This window comes from Hippopotamus amphibius, chromosome 2 (assembly GCF_030028045.1).
Source record: "Hippopotamus amphibius kiboko isolate mHipAmp2 chromosome 2, mHipAmp2.hap2, whole genome shotgun sequence".
Taxonomy (NCBI): Eukaryota; Metazoa; Chordata; class Mammalia; order Artiodactyla; family Hippopotamidae; genus Hippopotamus; species Hippopotamus amphibius.
The window spans coordinates 4815571-4830355 of NC_080187.1; the positions used below are offsets into that span (position 1 = coordinate 4815571).

General features: G+C 47.3%; 1 protein-coding gene across 2 annotated transcripts in view; it reads left to right on the forward strand.

The window, feature by feature from the left end:
• The first annotated feature begins 706 nt into the window (after positions 1 to 706).
• Positions 707 to 14785, forward strand: part of MED27 (mediator complex subunit 27) — a 208021-nt gene continuing 193942 nt past the window's right edge. Inside the window, exons 1-2 of one of the 2 annotated variants that reach the window (XM_057721729.1) lie at positions 707 to 961; positions 3066 to 3210. In XM_057721729.1, coding sequence (XP_057577712.1) covers positions 759 to 961; positions 3066 to 3210 — 348 coding nt within the window. In that variant the 5' untranslated portion in view covers positions 707 to 758. Of the gene's footprint in view, positions 966 to 3065; positions 3211 to 14785 lie in introns of both variants that reach the window. The other variant, XM_057721730.1, reaches the window with a different exon arrangement.

A 14785-nucleotide genomic window follows, 5' to 3' on the forward strand; every position in this document is an offset into this window, starting at 1 on the left:
AGGCCACATGTTGCCTAGGAATTCATCCATGATGGACTCTTGGGTTGCTTCCGCCTTTTGGCTCTTGTGGATAAAGCTTCTGCTATGAATTTGGGTGTACAACTACCTGTTCCAGACCCTACTTTTCCTTCTGTTGAGAATATAACCAGAACTGAAATGGCCGGATCATTATTTTCTCCCTCTGAATTAACAAACTTCTTGTAGGACGCTACGTTGACACTATGTAACCATCCCGTTACTCCTCACACTTTCACCCACTTTCATCCCTCAATTCCTATCTGAATCAATTGTTCATCTAACGGTTGCCAAATGGTAATTTTCTTTCCATTATTCCTTCTGCATTTATTAGTTGGCATCCTACCATAGGGAAGAAATTTCCCTTTCCCCCCATTGATTTAAGAATATGGAAGCCTTTATTCAATGCTTTACACCACAGACACGTCATTGCTCTGATCAATTCTTTTCCATATGACTCCCAAGAGTGCACGTTTGGGGAAGTGAAGTAACTTTCTATACTTCCTTGTCACCATTAGCAAAGCCGGGAGTTCAGCCCGACTTCCCCAAATGCAGACGCTCATTTTCCAGTCCACGCATTCGTTTGAAAGGGGAAACCGTCTCTCGCAGAGCGCTCCGAAGAATCCCCTGGGCAGCCCCGCCCCGCGAGAACTACATTTCCCAGAGCCCTTCGAGGGCTTACGTCATCAGCGAGCGCGGCTTTTTGCTCGCCGGTTTCGGGGGACCGGCTGTGGAGGCGCAACATGGCGGACGTGCTAAGTGTCGGCGTGAACCTGGAGGCCTTTGCCCAGGCTATCAGTGCCATCCAGGCGCTGCGCTCCAGCGTGAGCAGGGTGTTCGACTGCCTGAAGGATGGCATGCGGAACAAGGAGACGCTGGAGGGCCGGGAGAAGGCCTTCATTGCGCACTTCCAGGACAACTTGCATTCGGTCAACCGGGACCTCAAGTAGGTACCGGCTGAAGGGGCCGGGGTCGGGGACCTCCCACCCTGTCCCGACCCCGCGCGAGTCTCCTGAGTCAGGGGCTAAGTCCCTTTTCCCTGCTCCCTTGCTTCCCCTCCCTCCTCTCCAAGCCTCTGCCTGCCCCTCAGGGCCACCTCATCCTCCACCCCCGCTTTCTCGTCTCCCTGCTCCTGGCTTCCAGGTCCTGGCTGTCTCCCGCCGCCCTGGACCTCTTCTATGGTCCTTGCATTTCTTCCGAAGGGACGTGCTCTTCCCAGGAACTCCCACTCCTCATCTCAGCTCGACAGCGTCCTCACTGGTGGGCCCTCTGGGCCCCGCCATGTCTGGTCAAATAGTGCCAAACGGGACCTGCTCAGCGCTGCCCCAAAGCCAAGTGCACTCCATCGGACTGGCCCCAGGTTTTCGTCCCTGAACCTGGAATTCATCCGTTCCACCCCGCCCCACCCCCAGACACGGCAAAACAGGCTTTGATCTATCTTTTTGTCTTCCCCTACCCTCTCCGAAACCACCTGATCAGTACTTTCACTCTGACTCTCACTGCTCCTGTTAAGTTCCTGCCTCTAGAGAGACCTAATCTCAGGCTTAACCAGCGTAATCACTTCTGCTTACAGCTTCCCCCTCTTCCCAAGAAATATTAATTTGTGGTCTTTTAGGGTTAAGGATTGTATATTTCTTTCTCTTTCTTACAACTCACCTTCTTCTACTTTATGAGTGAAATTAAGTGAGAGGATGTTTGTAAAATGCCTGGCGCGCAGTAGGCACTTTTTAATTGATTCGGTCCTGGATTTGCCTTCCCTGCCTGCTGAGAGCCGGTCCTTTCCAGGAGGGTTAAAACTGCAGGATTTTTGCCTTTTACCTCTCTGAACTGACCTTAGCAGGGGAAGGCATTGGGTGAGCTAGTCATCCTATAATTTCTGGAGTGGCTGGGGTTTTTTTGTTTTTCGTTTTTTTTTTTTTTTCTTTCCTTCTTAACTTGATCTCTGTAGAAACCAGATGGAAGGAGGAGGTAGAATGGAAGAGGAGGTGGTGACCAAATGATGGGAGCCTCTTTTTATTTATTTTTTTCCTTCTAAGTAGTTGCTATTCTTGTTTTGGGGGAAAGCCAGGAAATCACACACCCCTCCACAGCTCCCACACCCACTTGCTGTTCTGTGGCGCAGTGCCAGTTAATACTTTCCCTGCTTGAGGGGATGTGCTGGTGGTTGGTTCTTCCCTCTCTTCCGTCTCCTCTCTGATTGGCTTCCCTTGCTAATGTGCAGGATGTTGCAACCCTTCACCGTTGTAGAAAGTTTAAGAATGTTGACATCACCCCTTTGCCTTCTTAAATCTTTAGACAGCAGTAACAAGAAGAAGGTGGCTGAAGATTCCAAAGTGAACATGACATGAGAAGCTGTTCCTACAGAGTGTTTTGTTGACACTTTGGGACTGGCCCCTCAGAACGTGCTCCTGGAATGTGCTTTTGCTGGTGGCTCCCTTTCCCAAGCTGCGCTAGAGTTTTTTTTTCTGCTAGACTGAACTGTGTTTGTTTGACACAGCCCCCTCGGTGATGTTTTCCCATTCCGTTTGTTTATTTTATCTCTTCTTTGTTTTGTTAAGTTTTACCATCTGTGAAGCACCACTTACAAATCTACCTCTGTGTGAATGGTAAATAATCATCATGTATTCAGGTACTTGCTGTTCTGCTGAATGTGATGATCTGTACGTGGATCTGAAAACTCTTAGTGAAAAGCAGCGTTATACCACATTTCAAAGTTCCAGAAAGTCTTCCCCCACCTCCCCTCCTCTCCCCACCGCCCAGCAGAGAACCATTTGAGTTGTTCAGTCCTGATTTTAGGAGTCGTGTTGATTTCATTGCTCTTAAGCCTTGTTCTCCTTTGGAATGGCGCCAGAGAGCTCAGTTGTAAAATAAGGCCAGTCCCCAGTTAGGGGTTCTCTCAAGTGATCCTGGTCTTCTTAAACTTTGAGAAAGTATTTCTTCTTAAGGGACTTATGACAGAGAGTTTGAAGAACAACCTCTGACCAATGTGGTTGGCTCAGCACTGGCGTTTCAGTGGACTTGGGTTTATTTGTTTATTTGCTGTTTTTCAGTGAGCTGGAACGTCTGAGCAACTTGGTCGGCAAGCCTTCTGAGAACCATCCTCTCCATAACAGTGGGCTGCTAAGCCTGGATCCCGTGCAGGACAAAACGCCTCTGTACAGTCAGCTTCTTCAGGCCTATAAATGGTCAAACAAGGTAAGGGGGACGTGTCAGAAATGGAGCTAGTACAGGAAAAAACAAGTTTTCTTACATTTCATAAAGGCAGAAAGTGAGGGTTTTTCTTTCTTTTTTGTCCTTAATTCAGCATCAGATTACAGAGTTGGAAGTGTCAGACTTACCCTGTGGGAGATTTGACGTCTCTGAGGATTGTTCAGAGTCAGGTGCGTTTAACCTGGCCGCTGGGTGTAGGGAGCAGCTTTTATGAACCCCATGAAATCACATGCAGAATGTTGTGGGGTATGTGTTTTTCTGGGGAGGACTTCCTAGCTGTCATCAGATTCTCAGAGGGGTCCCTGACCCCCAGAAGGTGAAGGACTGGTGGTCTAAGTGTGCAGCTGCTCACATTGTTTGCATTGCTTGGCCTGTCTTCCCCATTGTTGAGGGAAGAGCATCACTGTAGTACTGTTTGGTAGATTACTCTCTCTCTCTCTCTCTTTTTTTTTTTTTTTTTTTTTGGCTGTGCCACATGGCATGCGGGATCTTAGTTCCCCGACCAGGGCTCGAACCCAAGTGCGAAGTCTTAACCTCTGGACCACCAGGGAAGTGCCCATCTCTCTTTTTTTCATTTTTTTTTTTTTTAAATTGAAGTATAGTTGACTTACAATATCGTGCTAGTTTCTGGTGTACAGCACAGCGATTCAGTGATGTGTGTGTCTGTATATATTCTTCAGACTCATTCCCTTATGTGTTATTACAAGGTATTGAGTATAGTTCCCTGTGCTATATAGAAGCTCCTTGCTGGTTATCTTTTTTTTTTTTTAATTTTATTTATTTATTTAATTTATAGGTTGTGTTGGGTCTTCACTGCTGTGCGTGAGGGCTTTCTGTAGTGGAGAGCAGGGGCTACTCTTCATTGCAGTGTGCACTCTTAATGTGGCGGCTTCTCTTGTTGCGGAGCACAGGCTCTAGGTGCGTGGGCTTCAGTAGTGGGCGGCACGTGGGCTCAGTAGTTGTGATGCACGGGCTTAGTTGTTCCCCAGCATGTGGAATCTTCCCAGCCCAGGGATCAAACCCATGTCCCCTGCATTGGCAGGTGGATTCTTAACCACTCCACCACCTGGGAAGCCCCCTGCTTATCTGTTTACATATAGTAGTGTGTATATGTTAATCCCAGCCTCCTAATACTCTCTTCTCTAACCACTCTACACCCGTCTGAGAGAGATTGTTCTAAACCCTCTCCATAGAATTTGCTATTCATGGTCCTGCAGTAGGCAGGCCCATGGCGTAGACCTTAGGACAGCTGTAAAAGGAAAACTGAGCTGTAGTGTGAAAATAACAGGAACAATCAGGCTCATAAGCCTGGAAACAGTTTGTTTACCCACAAGTTCCTCTTGTTTGGGTGCTGTGCGTTGTTGTGTCGTGTTGTGTTTTGGTTTTTGCTGCTGATAGAAAGCTAGAATATATGTTTGCAACGATTTTGGAAGCTTTTCTCATTAGACTGCTACCTCCCTGGAGATAATTGTCCTTACAGTTACTGATTGGGAACGGCTCTGCCCCATCATTGCTTTCCTCTTTTCTGTGGTTCTTTTCCTTCTCAGGTCTTAGGTAACAGGTGAGCCTTGACGGTGTTTCCAGTGTGTAAAATTTTTCCTTTGAATTTGTCTGTGGGAGTATTTAACATTCTTTGGTTTGCAGTGGAACCCTGGCAGCTGTCTGAGACTCAGGCGCTAAAGAAGGAGCTTGAGCCTGGGATGCATGCATTTAACTTGTAAGACTTGTCCTCTACGCTCTGGGCTGCTGTTGACAGAAACCCACTTCAGTCTTGAGGATCAGGGTGCCCAGCTGGTGTGGGGACCTGCCAGCTCTCCTGCCCTCTCTGTGCCTGCTTCCCAGTGTTGGCCTCATGTCTCCCAGTGGTGGAAAAGACTGCCTGGCAGCTGTAGGTTTGCATGGTCCTTCTACCAGGTGATCTCCAGGTGTCCACACCAGACCCTGAACATGGACTCTGGTCCTGTTTGGTAGGCGGCCCCTGCCTATCCAGTCAGCTCATCGAGTTCAGGTGTGCGATTCTGGTTGCTCAGCGCAGATGCGCTGAAGACAGGAGTTGGGGTGCTTAGAATTGGATACAGGCAAGAGAGGACGCAGGGCAGACACAGAATTAGAGATGTCTGCTGCAGGTGCCTGGGCCAGATGTGAGGCTATTCGGGTCCCATGCAGACAACCCTGCCCTCTCAGGCTGTCCTGTTTGAGCTTCCTTGTTTCTCTAGGGGCACGCTTGGGCATCTTAACATGAGTTTACCTGGTGATCGGCTGAGGGCTGATCTATAGGTGACTTATTTCTGGTTGGACTCCTGGTAGAGGGTCTTGCTTTTTGATGTTTGGATGTATGTGGACGCTGTGTTGATGTATCATGTGGGTAATGTTCTTGGAGTAGGCTCAAGTGGTGGAGACTCTTCAGTGGTGGGAAGATTTAGGCTGATCTCGAAACCATAGTACCTGGGACTCCAATGGAAGCGACTGGTTTTAAATTGAAGTGGTAACTCAACTTTTGAATGAAGGTAGTTTTAATTGTTTGCCAAATTTAATAGAGTTAAAATAGAAGTCCCTGTGCCTGCCCCACACTCTTGCCCTCAGGTGGAAAAGAGAATGTCTTAAGGAAAAGAAAAATTACGTGTGTGGAAATCGTTGTCCTGGAGATGCTGTGGGTTAAAACTAGGTGTAGAAATGTATCACAGATTGTGAGTCCCACATGAGTAGTGTGAACAGTGTAGGGGTTTCAGTTACATCCTGGCCTGGTGCGCGCTTGTAAAGTAACTTCTTCAACCAGCTCCCTAGTGCTCCAGCAGAGAGGGGATTTTTGGACTCTTGTACCATTAATCGGCGAAATAAAGGGAATAATTAAGAGATATTTAGTTTATCTCCTTATTTTATAGCCAGGCAAACCAAGGCCCAATGAACCGGCCTGCTCACAGCTTTGTAGCTAGACTAGAATTTGCCTTTCCTCACATAGGTCAGTGCTCTTTCCTTTAAAACTTGATGCTATAATCTGGTTTGGCTTAAGGTTTTGACTATAGCAAACGTTTTCCCCTCTTTAACCTTCATCTTAGGATCAATTCAAATGTTATATTTTATTCATGACTCTATTTTGCATTTTGTTCATTTTTAGTGGTTTACTGTGGAGATGGCAAATACATGGTATATTGTCCTCAAACTGTCGCTCTCCTCCAGGGCAGACATCACTAATCACCCTTTGCATTCTTTCCTGCTGAGGCTGCTCCAGGGTTCACAGCTCTGTTCTGTGGCTAGGCAGCCCCTGCCAATTATTCAAAGGTGGGCTGCAGGGAAGATACGTTTTTTATTTCTGTTATGGTAGATCATGTCCTATTTGCCTATTGCTTATTTATACCTTACTTTACTCTAAAAGGGATTTAAGATCTATTATAAGAATACCATACTTCAAACCTTGAAAGAAAAGAGGAAAACAAGGGTAAGGATGCCTTATGTACATTTCTGTAACTAAACTCAAGAATTAGCCCCAAGAAATAAGCCAGTATTCTAATTTCCAGCTGGGGTATGGAAGCAGCAGACAATGGTACGTTGTTTATCTTGCCTCTCTTACAAATGAAAAGAGCTTTTTAATTGCAAAAGCTTTCATCATTCATCATTTTACCCTCAAAGAGTTTAAACCAGAAAGTGCATTAATGTGTTAGATGAAGTTTGGGGTAACTTGCCAGTGTCAGCTTTCCACACTGCTGGCTGAGAATTGAAGGAAGCGTGTGAAAAGCCTTGATGCCACCCATTATGTGATGAACTTTCTATTTTATGTGCTGCTGGCCATTGAAAAGTCTCGTTCACGCTTACCAACTAATTATTTTCTTTAGGGGATTTGGTAATTTTGTAAAGTCAGTTGGAATATTAATTACATGGTAGTTGGCATAATTGTTAGGGTAACACATTTAAAAATTAATCTAATCTAACGAAATGATATCAAATCACTGTGAGCAGCACTTTTCCCATGCTGAATTGGGGAAAGAATGTAGCTTTCAGCTCTTATGCACCTATGGATAATTGTTCTGTAGAGGGATGACAAGCCCTCTTGACGAGGGCAAAAAATAATTGGCGTCAGTGCTGTAAGATACTGAATGTGGACTTCATATCGCTTATTAAGTTCAGATATGCTGAGAGTTAGGCCAGACTATTCTGAAGGCCCCTTTCTAAAGGTTTCCAGAGTCCTGTCTCTAGGATTTGATTTCTGGCTTTGACTTTCTTCATTTGTTTGTGGCAGGAGGCTGCTTGTGTATTTGCCTGAAAAGGGGGCAAAGACTTCAGCCTTTCCCTGGTTATGTTTGAAGCAGCAAAGACCCCAGAACTGTCACTTTCTCCTGGGGTTGGGAAACGGGCCCTGGGGAAGGGCCTGCCTTTTCTTTGTTTTTGCATGCTTAATTTTTCACTTTTGTTAGAGAGGGAGCGACTTTCTATTCCAAGAACATTCAGTTGGAAAGTCAGAAGACATTTCCTCCACTCTACCCTCCCAAGCTGTTCTTATCGGAATCTAGTTACCGAGTGGCTTTTTTAGTTACTGTAACATTCATGTCCCTCAAATCCAGCCTTGAAGATGCTCTTGACGTTTTGGCATCATGGAGCTAACGGGTGGGATTGGTTAAAACTGCAACACGGAACCTTTTCCTTTAGGGGCCCTGTGCTCTTTTTAAGTCCCTGAGGAGAGAGACTGTGTCTGTCTCATTCCCTGGGGGGAGTCCCCAGCGCCCAGCAGGGCTTCTGGTACTCAGTGCACATTCAATTAAAATTCACTGAATGAATGAAAGAATAAATAAAGAGCTTTTTCTGTTGAATTTTTAATTTATAACCCCTTTTGTGGTATGCTTGCTTGTATTTTTGATGAAGTGCTATCAGGACATTTCCATTTGGGGCCATTACTAAGAAATCTAGTTGTGCTACTTGTAGATGAGAGAAAATTCTGAGGTCCTGTGATGGAGGCCAGGGCCGGATTCCAGAAGGGTAATTTGGAAGGAAAGGTGAGGTCGGTTGGTGAACTGATGATAAGCTTTTTGAGGGCTGAGGTTGGCCGGTTCATCTGTGTCGCCTGTCACCCTGTGTGCCCTTACTGAGAGAGCCGGCTTGACAGCCAGCGCTCAGGAGGGGATGGGACTTGGTGGAAGTCGTCCGGAGTTGACGGAGTCAGGCTAATTTAAGCAACAGCACCTGATGTCAGGTGTTCTGTGGCAGCTGTTGTTTTGGCAAAAATGCGAAAACTGTCTGGGAAGAGGCGAGTTAACTGCCTCAGCCTCTTAGGGATTATCCCACTTGGTGTATTATCAGGAGTTTCTGTTCCCAGTGTTTTCCTTACCACCAGGCCCACCCCCGACTCACTCAGGGAATCCGGATTTATTCAGAGCATAACAAGGAAAGAAAATCACGTAAATGCCCCCCAAAGCCTCACTCATCATGGCTTCAGGTCAGGCACTCTCTGGATCATCCTCATGGTTAGCAAGGGTGCCGGGTACCATCCTTAGAGGAGTTCTGTCACCTAAATCTAACCTTCGCGGCTCCCTGTCTCTCAGCGGGAACTTGCCAGCAGAGTGAGCTTGACTGTAGTAGTGACTGCCCTGGCTGGCCTTGAACCCTGCACCCTTCTCCTCCCTCCCCACTCCAGGCCCTGATACTGTGGGAGCCGTTGTGAAAAGAACAAAGAGTAACACAACCAAACAAAATCAGTCTCCAGGGTTTCTAGAAACTGTTGGATTCAGAAGTAAAGGAAGGTAGAGCTGGAAATGTCAAGGATTAGCTGTAAGTTCTGGAGTTAGGCTGCCTGAGATGTGATCCAGCTCTGCCCTCACACTGCACCTTGAACACGTGAAAAACTTGTTCAGAGCATCAGTTTCTCCTTCTGTAAAATGGGGGTGATACAAGTGTTTGTATCGTAGTGTTATAGGGAAGATTAAATGAAGTGAAGCATGTCAAATGCCTTAGGATAACTCACATGTAGTAAGTGTGTGTAAGTGGTAGTTATGATTCCCAGGCATACCAAGAGCATATGCATGTATTTGTTTATGGAGTGGCAGTGTTGCTTGGTGGTTAAGAGCACAGGCTCCAGAGCTAGGCTGCTTTGGTTCACGTCCCCGCTCTGCTACCCGACAGCGATGAGGCTTCCCTTTCTGCGCCTCAGTTTTCTATTCTCTAAAATGGGGATGATAGTTGTACCCACCACAGAAAAATATGTTGAGACTCAATGAGGTAATATAAGTACAGCACTTACCTGGCATAGCGTAAATACTCTCTGGGGCTGGTATTATTATCTTAACAAAGTGGCGAGAACAGGCTCCCAGGCAGTGCTGGCCTGTCTTCCAGTGACTTCCGCTTTATCACACAGCCTCCCTAACTTGACTTTAGTATACTCTTCTGAAATTCTACAAATTAGATTCCTTTAGGTAATCAGCACTTTTCCCCCTGAGGAAGCCTGGGCATAGATATCAATATTCACACATTAGTATCAATTAGTGGGAGGGGGCTCTTTCCTCATAAAACCTGGAGGTGGGCGTGAGGGATCGGGGGGATTGGGGGTTTGGTGAGGAGGATAGCTATCCTTTTGGTGTGGAGCCAGGGGTTTGGGTGGGATGTGGGACTTGAGGATGGTAAAAGGGTGAGGGGTCTGGGAAGACGTGAGGAATGAGGGGACGGCAGAGAAGTTGGTGGGAAGGGCTGTGTCTTGCCCAGGGCAGACCATCTGTGCAAAGCCAGGAGAAATCCTCTCACTTTGGCGCTTGATAAGGCCTTCCTCCCAGAGCTCAGAGTTCAGCTTGGTCTGTAGTCCTCTTGCCGGTGAGGAAAACATCATGGGCTAGTCTGGGATTCCTAGCGTTGTTTCTTCAGGAAAATGTTTGCACACACGGGCCCGTGTAAAAATAAACACTTGGATTATATCCATTTTGTAAGTTGGGTGCTCATTACCAGCAGGGCCATGGGGTTGGCCTCTGTTGGGTTTGACTCCGCAGCTTTATGGGTTGGGGCGAGTTGCCTACGCTCCCACTGTCTCTGTCTCCTCATCAGTCAGAAGTGGATAACGACACTTCTGCCTTACAGGGCTGCTGTGAGGGCTGATGAGAGCAGTGCCCAGTGTGTAGTGAGAGACTCCCGACATCATGTCATTTCATCCTGAATCCTTCAGCGTTCAGCTTCCTTTCCTCCCACTTTCCCTGTTCTTATTTTTGCCGATTCTCATCTGCAGAATGCATTGTAGTTCCCCAGGATCTTCTGATCTCAGGGTCTTTGCACACGCTCTTCCTCCTCCTCCCTCCTTTCTTTGGAAAACTCTTCGTCATTTAGGTCTTAGACTCCCCCAGGAAGTCTTCTGAGATGTGCCCAGATGAGGTGCCCTGTGACAGCTTTTATCCTCCTCTGCCTGTTTGTTGCCCCTACAGGGGTAAGCCTTGTCCTTTGTGAGCACTTAGACTTGGGGTGCTGTCTAGCGCCTTGAGCCTCAGCCTGCTGAACTAGAAAATGGGCATAAAATCAGTCTCATTGGATTGGTCTGAATGTGTCATTAGAAACTGTATATAAAGTTTCTGGTTCAGGGTAGGATTATAGTGGCATTTAATAAATAGTTGTTATTTGAAACTTTCCATAATATTTGAATGGGGTTAAATTGAAGCCTCTTAATCTCTTCCTCTGTCCTTTTTAGATGGTCAGGTTGTGTTTTTTCCCTTCTGAGTCTGCTGCTGTTTACGTCCCCTTGACTTTTTGCAGCTTTGTATTGTTGTTGGGTGTGGGAGAGCTGAAAGGGAGGAGGTATGGAAGTGAGTGCCTTTATCCCGTCTCTGGTGGCCACACCCTAATCGCAAGGACCTCTGGGCCAGGCTCAGGCGTTCTGCCTGTGAGGGAGGGGAAGCTGAGGCTTCTGGAGTTTGCCATCTGCATTTCCTTCTTTTGCAACTGTCATGTGTCTGTTTGAGAGGCTCCAGCAGCCTCTCGGGCCTGACCTGGCCTGGTGGAGCTGGTTGAGGGTGCTCCCTGGGCTGCGGGCCTGCTCGACCTTCTGCTTTTCCTCGCTAACTTGACCAAGTGACCAAAACTCCCAAGACCCTCACTCCCCCCAGGGAGAGTTGGCTCGTCTAGTAGGTTCTGGCAAGTCAGTAACTTGTTGCACCATCAAACTCGCCTCAACCCTGTGGACTGAAGGCTCTTTCTGAAATCTCCAGCTTCGTGTGTGGCTGCTCTACTAGACGCACCCCGGTTCCACTGCAAGGAGCCTGGAGCGTTAAAGCGCTGCTGCAGGGACGCCTCCAGAATGTTTGCCCCACAGGCTTTCAGCGGCTGCACTGATCGCACTGCCCCAGCTGTGTGCTCTCCAGGCCCGTCCCCTTTTCTTGAGGGTTGGGGCTGTGGTGTCACCTTTGAGTACCTCCCGTGGGGGACACGCGGACACTCGTAACTGAGCCTGCCTGCCCCCGCCCCACCCCCGCCACCCCGTATTTCCAAACAGACTCCAGGCACTGTGCCTCCTTAGACCAAGTGTTAGATCTCAGGGGGACCTCCACCATCAGGTGGGGCAGCGGCCCCTCCTTTTATAGACAGAGTGACTTGTCCAGGCCACCCCACCGGCCCTCTAACTGGATGGGACCTGCAGTGTTTGGTGGCCTGCAAGGGGAATGTCAGCTGGATGTCCAGAAAAGCAGAAAGGTTTCTTCCACTGTGGAAGCCTATTAAAATATTGCTGTTTACCTGCGGTTTTGTGCCTGCAGATCCCCTGTCAGTGAAGCAGGAGCAGTGATCAGTCCATACGCTGTATCAAAAGGAACCGCGGGGATGGGTGTGACCCATTGACAGCTCTGTCTGCAGAGCAAGACTGTGCGGGGCCCAGCGCGGGCACGGACGCAGGTCAGGGCCGTTGCCTTGACCTCTATGAGCAAAGCAGCTCCAGGCCCCGCAGATTCAGAGGGGGAGCCACCCTCATCTGCTTTAAGCTCCGAAGTGGTGAATATGATATGAGAAGTTGGGATCTTAGCAACTAACTGGCATCTTTGCTGGGCATGTCATGGAAAGAAAGGTACTGCCTTGGAGCCTCTTTGTAGCCCTTCCCTGGCATGGGTGGGGACCCCAGGGATAGCTGTGTAAAAATAGGCCCCCTGCCCACTTTTTTCCGCATTTTAACAGGAATTGTGCTTAGTCCTGTTTGGGTTCATGGGATGCCAGTTGCTCATATTTTTTACCGGTGTGGATGTTTCTGTGTGTTCTAGGGTTGGAGAGTTACATCGTACCGCTGTGATTTTCAGTCGGTAGCTTCTCCAGTTATTGATCACTTGTCAGTAGTTGGTGCCGCTGAGCATCTGGGCTCGGCCCTCTCAGTACGTACACAGTGGATTTGGAGGCAAGAGAGTCTGCAGGTTTGAGCGTGTGCATTGCGTTCATGTGCAAGAAAGTGGTTGCACACGTTATAAAACGCTCAGTCATATACCTCTCCAGACTGCTTCTGAGTAGTGTGCCTTTTGCTAGGAAATATCTAATCCATCTGTGAATATGTGTTTATTGAGCATCTGCTATGTTACAAGCACTGTTCTAGACACAGTGAATGAAACTAAGTTCCCATTTTCCTGGAACTTAGCGTATATCCAATTCTCTAACTCGATCAAAATGCCCAAAACACATGATTTTAATAATAATTCCTGACTCTAGTATTGGTCTCCTTCACCCCCCCCCCCCAATCAGTGGCGTCTATAAGCCTCAGTTTACCTGTCTTTACTGTCAGAAAGGAGCATAATTGACAAGGTGCTGGGTGACTTAATTGACATATGTAGCTTATCTAGAACAGTCCTGAGATCTTAAATGTCATCCTGTTTTTATAGCTTGGTGCATTTTAATTGTCTTATGCTTAATGCAAATGCAAATTTATTGCTGTGTATACACTTTCTGGTTTGTTTACCCTTATGCTGCTGTAGCCTAAGGTTGCGCTTGTTTTAAGGTGTTCTCACTGATTTCAAGAGAACATAAATATATATCTTATATTGTGTCCAGAGGGAGGAAACAATCACTCAGTCAGGGCGCTGACTTTCTTGCCACCATTGACCTCAGACCTGACCCAGTTGGACTGTTTGTGTCCTAAAAGAGCTTTCCATGTGTTCTTTGTGGTATGATTAGTGACTGCATACCAAAGGATGCTACACATTTGTTATTTACTTTCTCTATTTGTGAATGGATCTGTTTATTTTTATTTTTTCTAGCCATGCAGTGCAGTTTGTGGGATTATAGTTCCCCAGCCAGGGTTTGAACTTGGGCCCCAGCAGTGAAAATGGCAAGTTCTAACCACTGGAACGCCAGGGAATTCCCTGCGAATGGGTCTGTTTAAATTTCATTTAAATACCTGGAGCCCTGAAGGCTAATTTTGCCCATGGGTGAGATTGGCTCTGTGCACTGACCGGTGCCTCACCAGGACAAGCTGGGGCCCCCTGGGTGCACTGTGTCCTCTCCTGTTGCCTGAGCGCCTGCCTGGTTGTCCATCCAGTCATTTATCTAGCTTACCATTTAAAATCACAAATGATAATTCAGTATGTTTCCCAGGGACTGCACTGATTCAGAATCTTACATCATCCATGGTGTTTGTGATGAGAATGAGAATCCCCCAAGTTTCAAGATAAAATGAACTCTCGACCTCTGTTTCTTAGTGAGCAGAAAATGATGAGGTGGCTGTTGAAGAGTTTTGTGTAGTGATCAGGTGGAAGTGTATTTTCTTTCCTTTGAAAATCACTGCGATGATTTCTGTATACTATAATTTCTCTCCAGATTTCATCCTCTTCACCTGCAAAATGAGTCTGAAGACACTTATTTTCCTGGGTGGTGAATGCACGGGGCCGGCACAGAGGAAGTCTCGGTGGGCACGAGTTTCCTTTCAGCGCTGCAGGTTCCCGTCCGCCGTGCCCTCTACCCCTCAACACTTAACTGGAGCCAGTGGAGATGTTGTTGGTTAACTAGATTACCCTCAGCCTGGTTTGGATAGCAAAGGTGCTAGCCCTCAATGCCTTTAGAGTGTTCCAAGAAGCTGCAGAGGAGTATAGAGGCCAGCGCTCTCCTACCCTTGTTTTGCACAGTCTAAGACAGAGCAGTTCACGTTCATTTTAATGGCTTGCATGAGCTCAGACATCCAGATTTTAATGCATTTTCACAGTAGCTCAAACAACATCACCACATTATCCTGCTGGCAGTTCATCGGAATCCTTGGCCAAAATGCTGTGCTTGGGGAGCTCGGCTTATAAACCAGAGCGTGGTAATTTCCTAGCAAGATGTCTTGTGGGGAATGTTGCCTTTCCTGTTGAAACTCCCTCTGAATTGTGAAGTGTTGTCCTTCTCAGTCACACAGTGATGGGCACGTATCGCTTTCGAGGAAGGTTTTCAGAGCTTCTGGTTCTCAGAGGGTAGAGTTGCTTTATTCTGATGAGTCAGAAGATGGTAAAGGCCTCCTGTGAGCCTCCAGTTTGTTTTTGATCCTAAAGGCGCATTGACAATAGCTGCTCCCTGGTGGAGTCTGGAGGGCATTTCCCAGTGACAGCACCTGCACCTTCCTCTCCCACTCGTCTGTGACAGGCCAGCCTCGTAGGGAGGT